This window comes from Carassius carassius, chromosome 12, assembly GCF_963082965.1.
Source record: "Carassius carassius chromosome 12, fCarCar2.1, whole genome shotgun sequence".
NCBI lineage: Eukaryota > Metazoa > Chordata > Actinopteri > Cypriniformes > Cyprinidae > Carassius > Carassius carassius.
Genome location: NC_081766.1, coordinates 371701 through 386124, shown reverse-complemented (window position 1 = coordinate 386124; position 14424 = coordinate 371701). Strand labels below are relative to the sequence as shown.

The following is a 14424-nucleotide window of genomic DNA, read 5'->3' as shown; positions in this document are numbered from 1 at the left end:
AATGTATTACCTTCCCAAAAAATCCTATTTAATTTTATTTCATAAATTTAACTATATTTATTTCACTTCACTGTTATCCAAGGAGACAGAACTATTTGCACTGTTTTAATCAGTGGGACAATATTTAAACAATACAGTATACAACCTAGAAATAATTTAACGGGGTCTCTTGCAGGTCGCAGCAGCACGAATTATGTGGCCAGCATCATCTGATTCAAATTTTATGCTAATTAACAGTGAGTGTAGTTTCAGACATTAAAGTGCTTCACTCACACTGACTCTTATTCTGCCTGAAAGAATGAAAAGACCGAGCTGAAGCTGGAGCGATTCGACCAATCAGATGAAAGCAGCGTTTCAGCTCCGCCCACAAGTGCGAATGAAATATTGAAGCCATAAACCGAAATGATCAAAACGTACACGGACCAACTGTCTTGTCCATGTTCTCTCACTTGAATCCTCTTCTTAAGATTTGAGTCTCTGACCTTCTGCAAGCCCCGCCTTGTTCACGCAGTGATTGACATGGCGCGAGGGGGCGGACACGTGATCGGCTCGGAATGCATTTTCAATGTGCACATTGAATTTTGCTGCATTCATTGCGGGACACTGAATGAAAATGCAATCGTAAGTGTCTTGACTGTGAGTGTTAATGCTTTTAAGAAAAATAGCATTTAAATGATCATTTTGCCACAGTTTTTGCTTGAACATGTCAGACATATCTAATAATTTCTGTAATACATTTTAATTTTAATTTTGCAACTTATAAAGCGTTAAAATTAGTATTCATTTTACATATTAAAACTGGTGTATGAAATGGCAAATTAAAATTATGTAATTTAATTTTCATTTTCATTTTGCACCAAATGTTGCACAAATGTATTGGAAAATGTAAATGTAAATACAGAAATGAATTGCCATTTTACATATTGCATTGTCATTTTGCATATACAGTGAGCTGAGATCAGACTGAGACACATCAACTGTTCTGAGATCTGACATCGAGGGTAACACCTTTATTCATCAAGGATGCATTCGAGATTTCTATTTCATATAAATGCTGTTCTTCTGAACTTTCTAGTTATCTGTGAATCCTGATAAATTCAATGCATCACAGTTTCCACAAAACTATTGAGCAGCACAACTGTGTTCAACATTGATAATAATCAGAAATGTTTCTTGAGCAGTAAATCATCATATTATTCTGATTTCTGAAGATCATGTGACACTGAAGACTGGAGGAATGATGCTGAAAATACAGCGGAGCATCACAGAAATAAATTACACTTTAACACAGATTCACACAGAAAACAGCTGTTTTAGATTGGAATAATATTTCACAGTTTTTACTGTGTTTTGATCAAATGAATGCTTGACTGATGGATGAATGTTGTCCGTCACGCTGCAGGTTCAGATGCTGAAGGCCTGAACACACATCTGATGTAAACGGGTCAGTCTGCAGGTCAGCTGTGATGAGGGTTACCATGGTGACACGCTAGCAGGAAGTGGTGGGTGTTTCATTTGTGTGCATTTCCTGTTCCAGTGAAGTCAGCCCTTATAAACACACACACACACTCACTCACTCACACACACACACACACTCACTCACTCACACACACACACACACACACACAGGTTGACATGTGTGTGTTGCTCTCTCATGTGTTTGTTGAATGATTCACTTGATGTTAGACTGTGATCACATTATACATTGTGATCATACATTAATTTATTTTATACATTATAAGTTATAAGTACTTTATGATTCCCCATGGACTGTTTCCATTATTGATTTTGATCAAATCTTTGCATTAGATCTTGCCATGAGGTTATTCTGCAAAATAATGCTCCTCCTCAGTAGTTCTGTTTTGTTTTACAGTACAAATAAATTACAATAAAATATATTTTTTCAGTACAAATAGTAAAAATATCTACACATTCATTTTTTTACATAAATGTATAAGAATTAAGTGAGGTTTTGCTTCAAACAAGAACAAATATCTTTTCATATAAATGAAAATAATCTTATTTTCATCTGAATTGTTTTATTTTTCTGTCTTCACTGGCAGATATTTGTTCTGGTTTTAAGCATAATCTCACTTCATTTTCATACATTTTTCAGAAAACAATATCTTAAGTCATTTTGTTTCTCCAGTAAATGTATTTGTGCTAGAAAACAAGACAGAAACTCTGAGAAAGAACATAATTTTTTTGCATCCGTTGATATTTAGTGAACTGATCTTCACTGAAGCAGCTGAGTGAAAGAGTGAATGTGAAATATCTGTGTGTCACTGAATCACACTCGAGACACGCTCTCAACACGCCTTCATGTGTCCGAGTCACGCCGCTACGTCCATGATACACACACACACACACACACACAGAGACACACACACACAGAGACACACACACAGAGACACACACACACACACACACAGAGACACACACACACACACACACACAGAGACAGACACACACACACACACACGTGGGCTTTTCACATTTCAATATAGCGTCACATGATCTAAAAACAGAGTCACTCTCAGATGTGTTTGTCTGTGTTCAGAATCTTTATTAATAAATCAGTGAGTCATCAGATAATAAAAGAGAACGAGGCCTAACACAAACAGAACATGAGACTCATTTAGAGTTCACACAAACCATCGTTCTGTTGTTTGCCATTTGATTTCAGCACAAGAACATCACTTCAGTCACTTACTATTAACTTCTTCTTTATTTAATTATTCTATGAAAACAATATCTTATTTGCAATCATGCATTTTGCTTGTGATATTGCTTAAATATATTATAGGTAAATATAAAGCCAAAAATGCATCAAGGCCATTTTTTGGGGGGCAACTTTATTCATTTTGGTGGCATTTTAGTCCTCATTAATTTCCCAGTTACCTCACAATATAATATATATATATATATATATATATATATATATATCCTCTCTGCAATTCTCCTCTTTTCTTCTCACTGTAGTTTTCTAATAAACCTAGCACTGTTTATTATTGGCTTGTGCTGGGTATGCATTATGCATTACGTTTGTAGCTCGTTACTGATTACTGATTACATGATGAAGATTGTAGTTAACATAATCTAGGTTACACTGTGTGTGTGTGTGTCTGTGTGTGTGTGAGTGTGCATGAGGGTGTGTGTCTGTGTGTGAGAGTGTGTGTGTGTGTGTGCGTGTGCGTGTGTGAGTGTGTGTGTGTGTGTGTGTGTGTGTGTGTGAGTGTGCTGCTGCTGTTGACTGGTGTTAGTATGGGTTAGTTAGTTGCTGGTGGTCAGTAGCTGTACTAGTTTGGTTTGGTTGGATCAGGTGTTTGTATTGTTCTCATATTCAGACTGCTGCTGGTCCTCGGTGAGGCGGTTGCCGTGGAGACGGTTATTTCTGTGTGATGCTTCAGCATCAGAGGTGTCTGGAACAGAATATGCTCGTGTCTCTCCTCCATCACTTCTCTCCATCAGTCCGTCTCTCATCTGCTCGGTGTCTGTCTGGTTCTTCAGCGTAAACATTCTTAAATCAAGACACATTTGTCAGAGAAGCAAAGCGACATCAGTAATGAAGTCTTGTGTTCTGAGAAACTGTCAAAATTAAGTAAGTTTACGTTTAAACAAGAACAAATACCTAAATAAGAAACACACAGTCCACTTCATATTTTCTTGTTTAAGTTGAGTACAATCATCCTCAGGAGCATTTAGAAAAAATATATAAACATGCATACATTTACATTTAATCTGCTACATTTCCATTCATGCACGAGGCAGATGCTTTCATTCAGACTGACTTACACTGCATTCAAGCTTTGATCCTGCGTTCACTGGAAACTGAATGACCCTGGGGTTATTTTGATCATCCATGATGCTCCACAGATGATGATTACGGTGGTTTCTGTCCAGTCTGAGCAAACACCAAAGCCTCAAACCAGAAGAGTCTTTACACCAGGAAATACTTTCATATGAGGAATATTTGTACAACTATTACTGACACACAGCAGACATTATGGACATCTTACCTGGATAGAGTCCTTAAAATCATGTTTATGAGAAAAACAGGTTTGATTAGCTCGGTCTAAATGGATTGATCTGAAAGATGTCCAACATCATCAACATCTGAATATTTTGAATCAGAGTAGATTTTTAGGAAGGATTTTATAATGCACTTTCTTAACCTTGTTGGATATATAAAACTTACTCAGCAAAAGCCAGGCTTTTTTCCCAATCTATATCTGTTATAAATTAATTCCAGTAGAATGGAGCAATCCTTCTGTTTATTTGGTGGATTTATTTGTGTCAGTTCCTGTACATCAGCAGTGCTCCAGGTTACAGGAAGCTGAGGCGTGACGTCACTGGAAGCCTGTAAGAGGAGCAGGAAAACACTGACATCTGCTGGACAGAACCCAAACCTGAGCTTATCCCGACCCTAAACAACAGCAGCTCCAGCGCGCGCACAGAACAGGCACAGAAACATGCGTACGCAATTTTTCACGCATAGAAAAAATACACTTGGCGTAAATATGTCCGCAACCTTACGGACATTCTAGACCATGAGTACAAACTCTTTTTAAGAAGGATACAAGTCAAAGAAAAATGTTTTATTTTTTAAAATAGGTTACTTTATCAGTGACGCGCGAGTCAGACAATTATTTACACTAAAATAAATATAGGCTTAAAATAACTATCGGCAAAACGGCCGAAATTAAATTCGCTTTGAATTGTTTAAAACAACTGAAATACTATTTGGCCAGTGGAAAAGAATGAGACCAACTCTATTCTAAAATATTTATATAAGAACTATTTTAAACAGTTTTTTATGGATTTGTATTTTATATATATTTATGCTAAAACATAACAAGGATACTGGATAATTTTAGCAATAAAAATTGTGTATGGCACAAATGTGATTTATACTCCGTATCTCATATTTCCTTGATGTCTTGTACCTTTAACGGAGTTAAACATGGTGTCACGTGCGTGGAAATGATATGCAGATGAGGTTGTGCATAGTAAAACTAGGCGTTGTGAGCTCCTTATATGGTGATATGTGGGAGGAGTCGGGGGTGGAGCTGCACGCACGCACATCTTCCTCTGTCTGAGGTTTATAAAGAGATTTCTGCGCATGGCTTTATCAGTCTGAACACTTTGTGCGTACGCAGAATCTAGCTTTTGTGCATTCGTACACTTTTAGGATGAAATCTACAGAGAGTTTTATAGATAAGCCCTTCTAGATCAGTCCAGAACAGAGAAGAACGAGTCCATCTACTGAATGTGTTAATGTCACAAACACATTACTTCTGAATACTTACAACATACAGCTTTTTATGTTTTACCTGTGTTTTTGTTTGATTCTTGTTGTTTATATTATTATTTTTATTTATTAATTTATTTATTTAGTTTTGTTTATATGAAAAAGGGAACATTTCATTTTATAATTTTGCAGTTTGTATTCTCTGAGTGTTCTCTGACCTGAAACAAATATATATATATATATAAGCAAGAAATAAAAAATAAAATGCACACACTGCTCTTAACCCTGTTTGTGTATGATGCACATTTTTTAAACACTTAAATATTTGAAAGCCTATATATTTATTACTACAGTTGTGCAGTGAAATTCATATACAGCAGATGTAATAGAGGAATGGGATGACTGTATATTATAAGGCAGATTTTTTAATTTGACAATGTTTTTTTAATGTATTAATTATCACAGGCTAATAAAAGACAAGTAGGCCTAAACTAAGACTAAATGTCACAAGTGTGTATCTGTTGGGGTCTGTTGAGATGAATAACTGAATTAGCTTCAAGTGTTTCTACACACCTCACCTCATCAGCATACATGACTAATCAAAGCTGAACACGTCACTGATGGTCTCTGGTGCAGGTAAAGCCTTTGTCTGGATGTCTGAAGGGAAGGGGCTTCAGGAAGAGTTTCTCACATGTAAATCATTAATGTATTGTTGACCTGATTGCTGTGATGTCTTTTGTCCTCCTGTCTGACTCTGTAAAGCTCGACACAATCTGTAGTGAATAAAGTGCTCTAGAAATAAAGGAAGAGATAAAACATGCAGGCATCAGGGTAGGATTATTTATTTGTAAAACTATATTTCAGCAACACATTGATCTTTTGCACAACTAATATAAACGGTAAAAGAATTGGGGATTGTTGAAACACTGAACATTTTGCAGCCCACTCGTGCAAATCTGAGTTGTATTAGTTTGTTTTCTTTTAATTTCAGTATGGCTAGGTTTTGGAAGATAAAGACAAACTGAGTGACGTCTCTCAGCCTTCTGAATTATAACTGACTGTAACAAACACACTCACACACACACTCACACACACACTCACACTCACACACACACACACACACACACACTCACTCACTCACACACACACACACACTCACTCACTCACTCACTCACTCACACACAAACAATGTTCATCAAACTTCATTTTTATTATGCCCAGTTACTATTACTGACAGAAACATGCTTCCACACACACACACACACACACACACACACTCTCTCTCACACACACACACACACACACACACTCATACACTCACACACACACACACTCACTCACTCACACACAAACAATGTTCATCAAACTTCATTTTTATTATGCCCAGTTACTATTACTGACAGAAACATGCTTCCACACACACACACACACACACACAAACAAACACACACACTCTCTCTCTCTCACACACACACACACACACACTCATACACTCACACACACACACACACACACACATACGCTCATAAACTCAGACACACAACAATTTAAAAAAAACATGAATGTTCTGTTTGTGCTGCAAATATAACAGCTGTGTGTTACAAGCAGACTCTTGTAACTAGTTTGTATCATATTTAAATTTCTCTGTGACTGGATTAAAAGAGCTCCAAGAGACAGATGGAAATCTATCTATTATGTGTATTTTACACATAATTTTGTATATATATTCTCTGGAGCTGCTGTTGTTTAGGGTCGGGATAAGCTCAGGTTTGGGTTCTGTCCAGCAGATGTCAGTGTTTTCCTGCTCCTCTTACAGGCTTCCAGTGACGTCACGCCTCAGCTTCCTGTAACCTGGAGCACTGCTGATGTACAGGAACTGACACAAATAAATCCACCAAATAAACAGAAGGATTGCTCCATTCTACTGGAATTAATTTATAACAGATATAGATTGGGAAAAAAGCCTGGCTTTTGCTGAGTAAGTTTTATATATCCAACAAGGTTAAGAAAGTCCATTATAAAATCCTTCCTAAAAATCTACTCTGATTCAAAATATTCAGATGTTGATGATGTTGGACATCTTTCAGATCAATCCATTTAGACCGAGCTAATCAAACCTGTTTTTCTCATAAACATGATTTTAAGGACTCTATCCAGGTAAGATGTCCATAATGTCTGCTGTGTGTCAGTAATAGTTGTACAAATATTCCTCATATGAAAGTATTTCCTGGTGTAAAGACTCTTCTGGTTTGAGGCTTTGGTGTTTGCTCAGACTGGACAGAAACCACCGTAATCATCATCTGTGGAGCATCATGGATGATCAAAATAACCCCAGGGTCATTCAGTTTCCAGTGAACGCAGGATCAAAGCTTGAATGCAGTGTAAGTCAGTCTGAATGAAAGCATCTGCCTCGTGCATGAATGGAAATGTAGCAGATTAAATGTAAATGTATGCATGTTTATATATTTTTTCTAAATGCTCCTGAGGATGATTGTACTCAACTTAAACAAGAAAATATGAAGTGGACTGTGTGTTTCTTGTGTGTGTGTGTGTGTGTGTGTGTGTGTGTGTGATTATTTTGAATTGTTTAGTTTGACTTCCTGAAGAAAGGTATTTCTGTCTTGTTTTCCAGTATAAATATCTGAACATCCTTAAATCAACATACATTTACTAGTGATAAAAATTGACATCAGTTGAGTCTTGTTTTGTGACAAATGAAGTGCATTTATAATGGTTTTATTGTTCTGACTCCATTGGCAGGTATTTGTTCTTGTTTAAACGTAAACTTACTTAATTTTGACAGTTATATATATATATATATATATATATATATATATATATATATATTATCAGTCACACATTATATATTATATTAGATGACTTGCCCCAACTTAAACACATTTCTTGAAACTATGACTCATATTCTCAAAACAGTAAACACAAATCCATAACTTCTCACCCAATTCCCCAAACAACCTATTTTCAGGTCAAAATGAAGCTCTACACTCAAAACCATTCACTCTTGCTGAAAACACAAAACTTTGCCCTCAAAACACACACACACACACACACACACACACACACACACTACAACATAGTCTTACACACAGGTGAGATTGATTCAGAACAATACAACAGAAACCAAAACCCAGTAATAAGTTGTGTTCCTTGTGGTTCTCCCGTGATGAACACGTGTATACATTTGCACATTTTCTATTCCTTATACTGTACAGTACAACACACCAAACAACAACAACAAGGGAAGGGATTGTGGGTAAAATCCTCTCGCATGACTGATCCACTCATCAGACGTCAGCTGTAATGTCTAGTCAGGCTTCTTCCATTCCTTCGTCTCTGTGTCCTACACAAATAAAACTTCTGATTACTGTAACTGGAACACATCCTTTTTATAAAATAGAAGCAGACAGAAACTCTCTCCGTGTAAGGCAGAATGTGTTGTACCAGAGGAAAGCTCTCAAAAGTTGCAGTAGAGTACACTGAGGTACATCTGCCTGTTTTCCTCCCTGAATGTTTCTATGATCGAGGGGACGGTGAAGAAACTTAAGTTTGGCTGGTCTCATTTCCCAGTCTCCCTCATAGTCAAACCACGGACAAGGACATGGTCAACTAGTGGCACAAGTTTCATCTGAGACTCCTTGTGTCCTAGACCCTGGTCCTCGTCCTCTTCCTCCTCTTCCTCCTGTCTGGTGTCCTCGATTGTTCCAAAACTGAATGAACTGACTGGGGCTCTTTTATCTGTCTATTGAAATTTAGACTCTTAGTGTTTCCACGTGAGTATCTGTGTGCTAACTGAGCTCAAGCAGTGCTGACTGGAGTGAACAATATTGAATGCTAGTGCTTTCTAAAGACCACATGGTGTAAGCACTGAGAAATGTAGGGATTTGTGTGTAGAGTTTTGCAGTAAGAGTTCATCAAATCTAAATAATAACAAAAAATGAACATCACAGTAATGGAACTGAATATTATAACATCTTAGAATATTAAAGTAACAAATTATAATGTGTGAACATTTTATACCACAGTCTTTAACTTACATAGAAACACACTAAGGTCTCTCTCTCTCTCTCTCTCTCTCTCGTTAGGATATGTAAATGAGCGTGTGTTAGGCCCCGCCCCCTGGGGCAGGGTATATAAGCGCTGCTCGGCGCTCCGCTGCGTCTCTGAAGTTCTGATCGTGTTCAAGACGTGCATCATCTCACCTGCAACTGCGACATCACAGGTACTGGCTTCTTTTATGCGTTTTTTGTTTTATTAACCGACACTAGGTTGTTTTATTCGACGTATGCTTCACTATATGATACATTTAGCCGATTTAACATAGGAATTGATCGTGTTAGACCGTGCTTAGTCCATCGTGGTTCGCGCGCTGTTTAAAATGGCGACGCCTGATGGAGCTCCTCATCATCCTCGCCTCAGATCAATCGATTTAATCAACGTATAATCAGTCCATCGGTTCTTTCTCCGTCTGTGACTGTGTGTTTCTGTGTTATAATGCGCCTGTGATGGCGGACGGCCTCAGACCAGCCGGTTTTTAAGCTTTATTCGATCATTTGGGTGTTTGTATGGAGTCTTTTGTTTGACCCAGTTTAGATCTGCGCGCTTCGTGACCCACATGTCGAGTCTGACTAAACACGACACGGCAAACGTTCAAATAACGTATCTATATTACTTAAGCTCAAATAATCGCTTGATGCCTCTGTTTGATTTGCATTTCTTTTTAATCGCCTTTCTACCTAGAATCAGCTCTGAAGTGTTTTTCTCCTCTACACGAGCTGTGATGTAACACGTGTGTTCTGTGACCCGCGTGTTTTAGATCACAATGTCTGACGAAGGAAAGCTGTTTGTCGGTGGACTGAGTTTCGATACCACCGAACAGTCGCTAGAGGACGCTTTCGCCAAATATGGCGTCATCACCAACGGTGAGTAGCCAATCACTGACGCGCTCTTCTGCCGCGCTTCTTCTGATTGGTTTGTGCGTTCACTGTGATTTGCATAAGTAGCTCATAATGCGTGTGTTTTCAGTTCATGTGGCCCGAAACCGAGAAACCAACAGATCCAGAGGATTCGGATTCGTGACCTTTGAGAACCCAGAAGATGCGAAGGACGCGATGGAGGGAATGAATGGAAAGGTTCGTCACTGAGTCACTCTTTGATGTGGGTTCAAAGTGCGATTGGGGTTTTTAGTGAGTCGGATCACTTGAATCGGTTCAGTAGTAAAGAACCGACTCTTTCGGCTCCAACAATTTTCTCCATTCCGCCAAATTCTCAACCTCGGATTGATGGACGTGTCAGCTAAATTGCCTAATGTATACTTAACAACATGGTTTCTCTTTTGATATTAAGTCCTGAATTTGCTATAAAACCTTTGGACTATGATGAAAGATTAAATTTAAATTAAGAATTATGAATGACAATGTTAAGAAAGAAAAAAGATTTATTTTTGGTACAGAAGTTTTTAATTTGAGAAAAACATGAGTTTGATTAAATTAATAACTTGGATTAAGCCCTGAATGTGTGAATGCAGAGTTTGCAAAACCGCATGAACCCCCCCCCCCACATATTGATCAATGGTAGCTTGAATTAAGATGCAGAGAACTTTAAGAGAATCTCTAAAACTTGCAGCATCCTCGGTTTCATATGGTCGAATTTATTCTGACCAAGTATTTAATCCTCTGTCTCCCATAGTAACATTTAAATCTCAAATAAGATGAATGCAGTTAAAACCTCAATACCATGGTAAAAATGTAACTATAGGTATCCTCTTAGTATGAAAAACAACTCTGAACATTCAGTGTAAATGCACATGCTATAGCTTAATCACAAATCTATACTATTACACCTTTAATAAAAACTGTGAATGTATTTAGTTTCTCTACCATGCTGCAGTGAGTTACTATAGTAAATCCATGGTAAACGATGGCGGTGTAGATTGATTCGCCTTCTGACTGTCTAGTTGTACAGTGTTTTACATTTTATAATGTGCATTTAAAAGTTTATCATTTTGAGATTATTGGCCTGCTATACACACACACACACACACACACACGAATGCATACAAACATGTACATCTGGTGTGTGTGTACAGGGGTGCAGATAAGGCAAGTGTATTTATATAGCATGTTTCGTACACAATGGTAATTCAAAGTGCTTCACAAAGTAAAATCAGGGAAAAAACTAAATGAGCAATTTTAAAACTTTTACAATTATTTAAAAGACTAAAGTGAGTTTAAAAACCGTTAGAAGTGGAAAGTGACTACATAAAGTATGTAAAATACCGTGCTATCAGTTCGGCCATCACACAGTGCTCATCCAACAAATGCACCGCTAAACAGTTGAGTCTAGATTTAAAAGTGACTAGTGTTTTAGCACATCTGATCTCTTCTGGAAGCTGCGGATGATTTAGATACGGCTTTGACAGGACTACTGAATCTTAAGGTCCGTCTCCAGAACCAACCCAAGGTTCCTGACTGGACTTTTAGTTGTTAGACCCCTAGACTCAAGATATCCATTCGCCTTGAACCGAGGTTTTCGGTTTGCTTCATGAGCGCTCCTGCAGGTATGTTTTGGTACTGCAGTGACAATACTCTTTTTTTTTTTTTTTTTATATAACTCAAGTAGTGTAAAATAGTAGTTATAGTACACTTATAATAAAATGCTAATTGACTTCACGTTTTCATCATTCTCAAACCTAACACCAGCGTGCTCATTAAGAGTAATCTAAAACCACAACTGCATTAAAGCGAGATCTCTCTATTCTGTTTAATACGGAGCCGCTGGTTTGGATGTTAAAGGTGTTTGGTTTCTCCGTGTAGTCTGTGGACGGCCGGACGATCCGTGTGGATGAGGCTGGGAAAGGCGGAGGTGGAGGAGGTGGACGGTCAGGTGGAGGATCCTACAGAGGAGGTGGAGGAGGAGGAGGTGGAGGTTTCTACAGAGGAGGCCGAGGAAGAGGAGGTGCGAGAGCTGCAGTCCATCAGTGTGTGTGTGAGCGTCAGGTGTCCGTCTCGCTCTCAGACTCAGTGTTGTCCTTCTCTCTCTGAAGGTGGAGGCAGCTACGGCGGTGGAGACCGTGGGTACGGAGGAGACCGGAGCTACGGCAGCAGCGGTGGATATAAGAGCGGAGGAGGTGGAGGTTACTCCTCTGGAGGAGGTGGAGGATACAGCAGAGACCGGTGTGTGTTCCTGAACATGAGCACAGAACCCGTGACCGACTGCAGAAATAAAACCCCTTTAGATTGAAACCATTAAAAATATCAGGCAGTAATGTGTAGTTCTGCAAACGTCAGAACACCCAGTAACTACTTCAGGAAATATTCTTGAGTTATTTTGAATTGTAATTGACAGTGGGTGTTTAAAACGAATAATGCATAACTCACGGTCTATTTTCTTGGCTTGTGCGGTTTAATGACATTGTACCTTTTTATAAAAAAAAAGGAACCCCAAAATTTCTTTGTTGCATAAATATGTAGGAATTAAAATGCATGCATCTAGATTTAAGAACATTTTGCATAAATTTTCCAGACAACAAAATGCACTAAATTCAGTTTAATAATTTATTATAAATGTTGCTTAAATCGGCTTGAAAGCAGTGCATTATTTCTGTAGCTTTACAGATGTTTTGCTTGATGTTCGTCTGCTCTTCCTGAACGAGGCACAGTTCATCTGTTTGTGTTCTGATGCTCTCGTGATCCGTGTTTCTCACACTTTTCTTCCGTCCTCAGGAATTCTGGGAACAGTGACCGTGGCAGCTCTTACAGAGACAGCTATGATAGTTATGGTACGTATCTGATCTGAGTTCCCTGTATGAGCATGTCGTCTGTGTTCGTGTCGCTGCGGACGAGTCAAACAGGCTTTTCTAGAGTTAGTGTGGGGCGAGTCACTTTACATGTATGCTTTATGATAAACTACTAATGGTGTCAAGTGGCCCAGTTCTAATTTGGATTAAGTTTCCGGCTCAGTAATTTGACCTAACTCCCGTATTGCAGAGAAATGAATCTGAATCAAGTCTATAGTCGTGATGTGAACGGCAGGATCTCTCTGCCCGGGTGACCCTGTTCTGATGTTGGGGGGGGGGGGGGTGTAAGTGGGTTAGTGGAGGGATTGTGTTAAACCTGTTGAGATGCTTGAGTGTCTTCATGTGTGATACTTCCTCCTCAGCTGTACAAGACTAGAACCCAAGACCCGACGCGTCAGCGGCCGAGCATTTCTAAAGACTCATGGATCTGTTCTTGGATTTTGTTGTAGCTGTTCTCCATGTTTCTGTTCAGTTCTTGTACTCTGAGAGGAAGGCCGCTCTCTGATCGCCGGCCGTGAATGAATGAATGAATGTTGATGTGCTGATGGGTCTCTCTTTTGCCTCATTTGATTCCTTTAATCACGAGCGAGCTGCTCTCATGTTAGTGCTTCTGTGGGAGTCTAGAGAGCGTTTGCTCTGTGTTTGTTACTGATGCGCAGCCGCTGTCTTAAGCACTGCTCCTTCTGTTCGCTGTAAGCCAATGATGTGTCCAAAAAGTCACTTTATTTCAGACTGAGCGGAGCAGAGGACGGCTGACGTGTCTCTGTCTGTCGCTGCTCCTCACATCCTGCATTTTAATGATGGACTCTTGACCAATATCTTTATCTATCAATCATTCACGTGAAAGAGAACCAGAACTTGTTAACAGTACACTCCAGAACTGGGAAAGAAATCCTTGTGCTCTTGTTTCCTTTGTATCAAAATTTGACTCTCTATTTTGTTTTTATTATTTTTATTTTTTGCCTTTCAATTGTGGCTTCATGGAGCCTATTAAACGAAACCATTTGTTCAAACGCTTTGAATTCTGTTGTGCCTTTCAAAATCTACAAGCTGGGAAAGAAAAAAACCATGACTGTCACTACAAAATGAATTTATCAGGTTAATCTACTCATTATAAATTAGCTTTTAGTTTTGTAATAGTTGTGCTTTCAGCTGCATCTAAGCGGTGTTAAATTTAATTGTGATGAATGTTTATTTTAAGGGTTGTTTTTAAAGGATAGTTCTCACATTAGTTTCTCAGGGTTTACTCGTGTCGTGCCAAACCTGATTAAACTGTTGGAGACCAAATCTTTTTGGTTTGCGTTGACTTCTGTTAATTTGGACCCATTCAGAGGGAACCGAAACCATTTGGTCTCCA

At 38.6% G+C, this 14424-nt stretch overlaps 2 protein-coding genes across 3 annotated transcripts in view; both read left to right on the top strand.

The window, feature by feature from the left end:
• The window catches only part of LOC132154389 (tripartite motif-containing protein 16-like), a 162312-nt gene that overhangs the window by 68414 nt on the left and 79474 nt on the right, over positions 1 to 14424 (top strand). The gene's annotated exons all lie outside the window — the stretch shown is intronic.
• cirbpa (cold inducible RNA binding protein a) overlaps positions 9359 to 14424 on the top strand; it is a 5927-nt gene continuing 861 nt past the window's right edge. Inside the window, exons 1-7 of one of the 2 annotated variants that reach the window (XM_059562911.1) lie at positions 9359 to 9491; positions 10086 to 10191; positions 10295 to 10401; positions 12085 to 12226; positions 12315 to 12444; positions 12994 to 13049; positions 13430 to 14080. In XM_059562911.1, coding sequence (XP_059418894.1) covers positions 10092 to 10191; positions 10295 to 10401; positions 12085 to 12226; positions 12315 to 12444; positions 12994 to 13049; positions 13430 to 13443 — 549 coding nt within the window. In that variant the 5' untranslated portion in view covers positions 9359 to 9491; positions 10086 to 10091 and the 3' untranslated portion in view covers positions 13444 to 14080. Of the gene's footprint in view, positions 9492 to 10085; positions 10192 to 10294; positions 10402 to 12084; positions 12227 to 12314; positions 12445 to 12993; positions 13050 to 13429; positions 14081 to 14424 lie in introns of those variants that run through there. The other variant, XM_059562912.1, reaches the window with a different exon arrangement.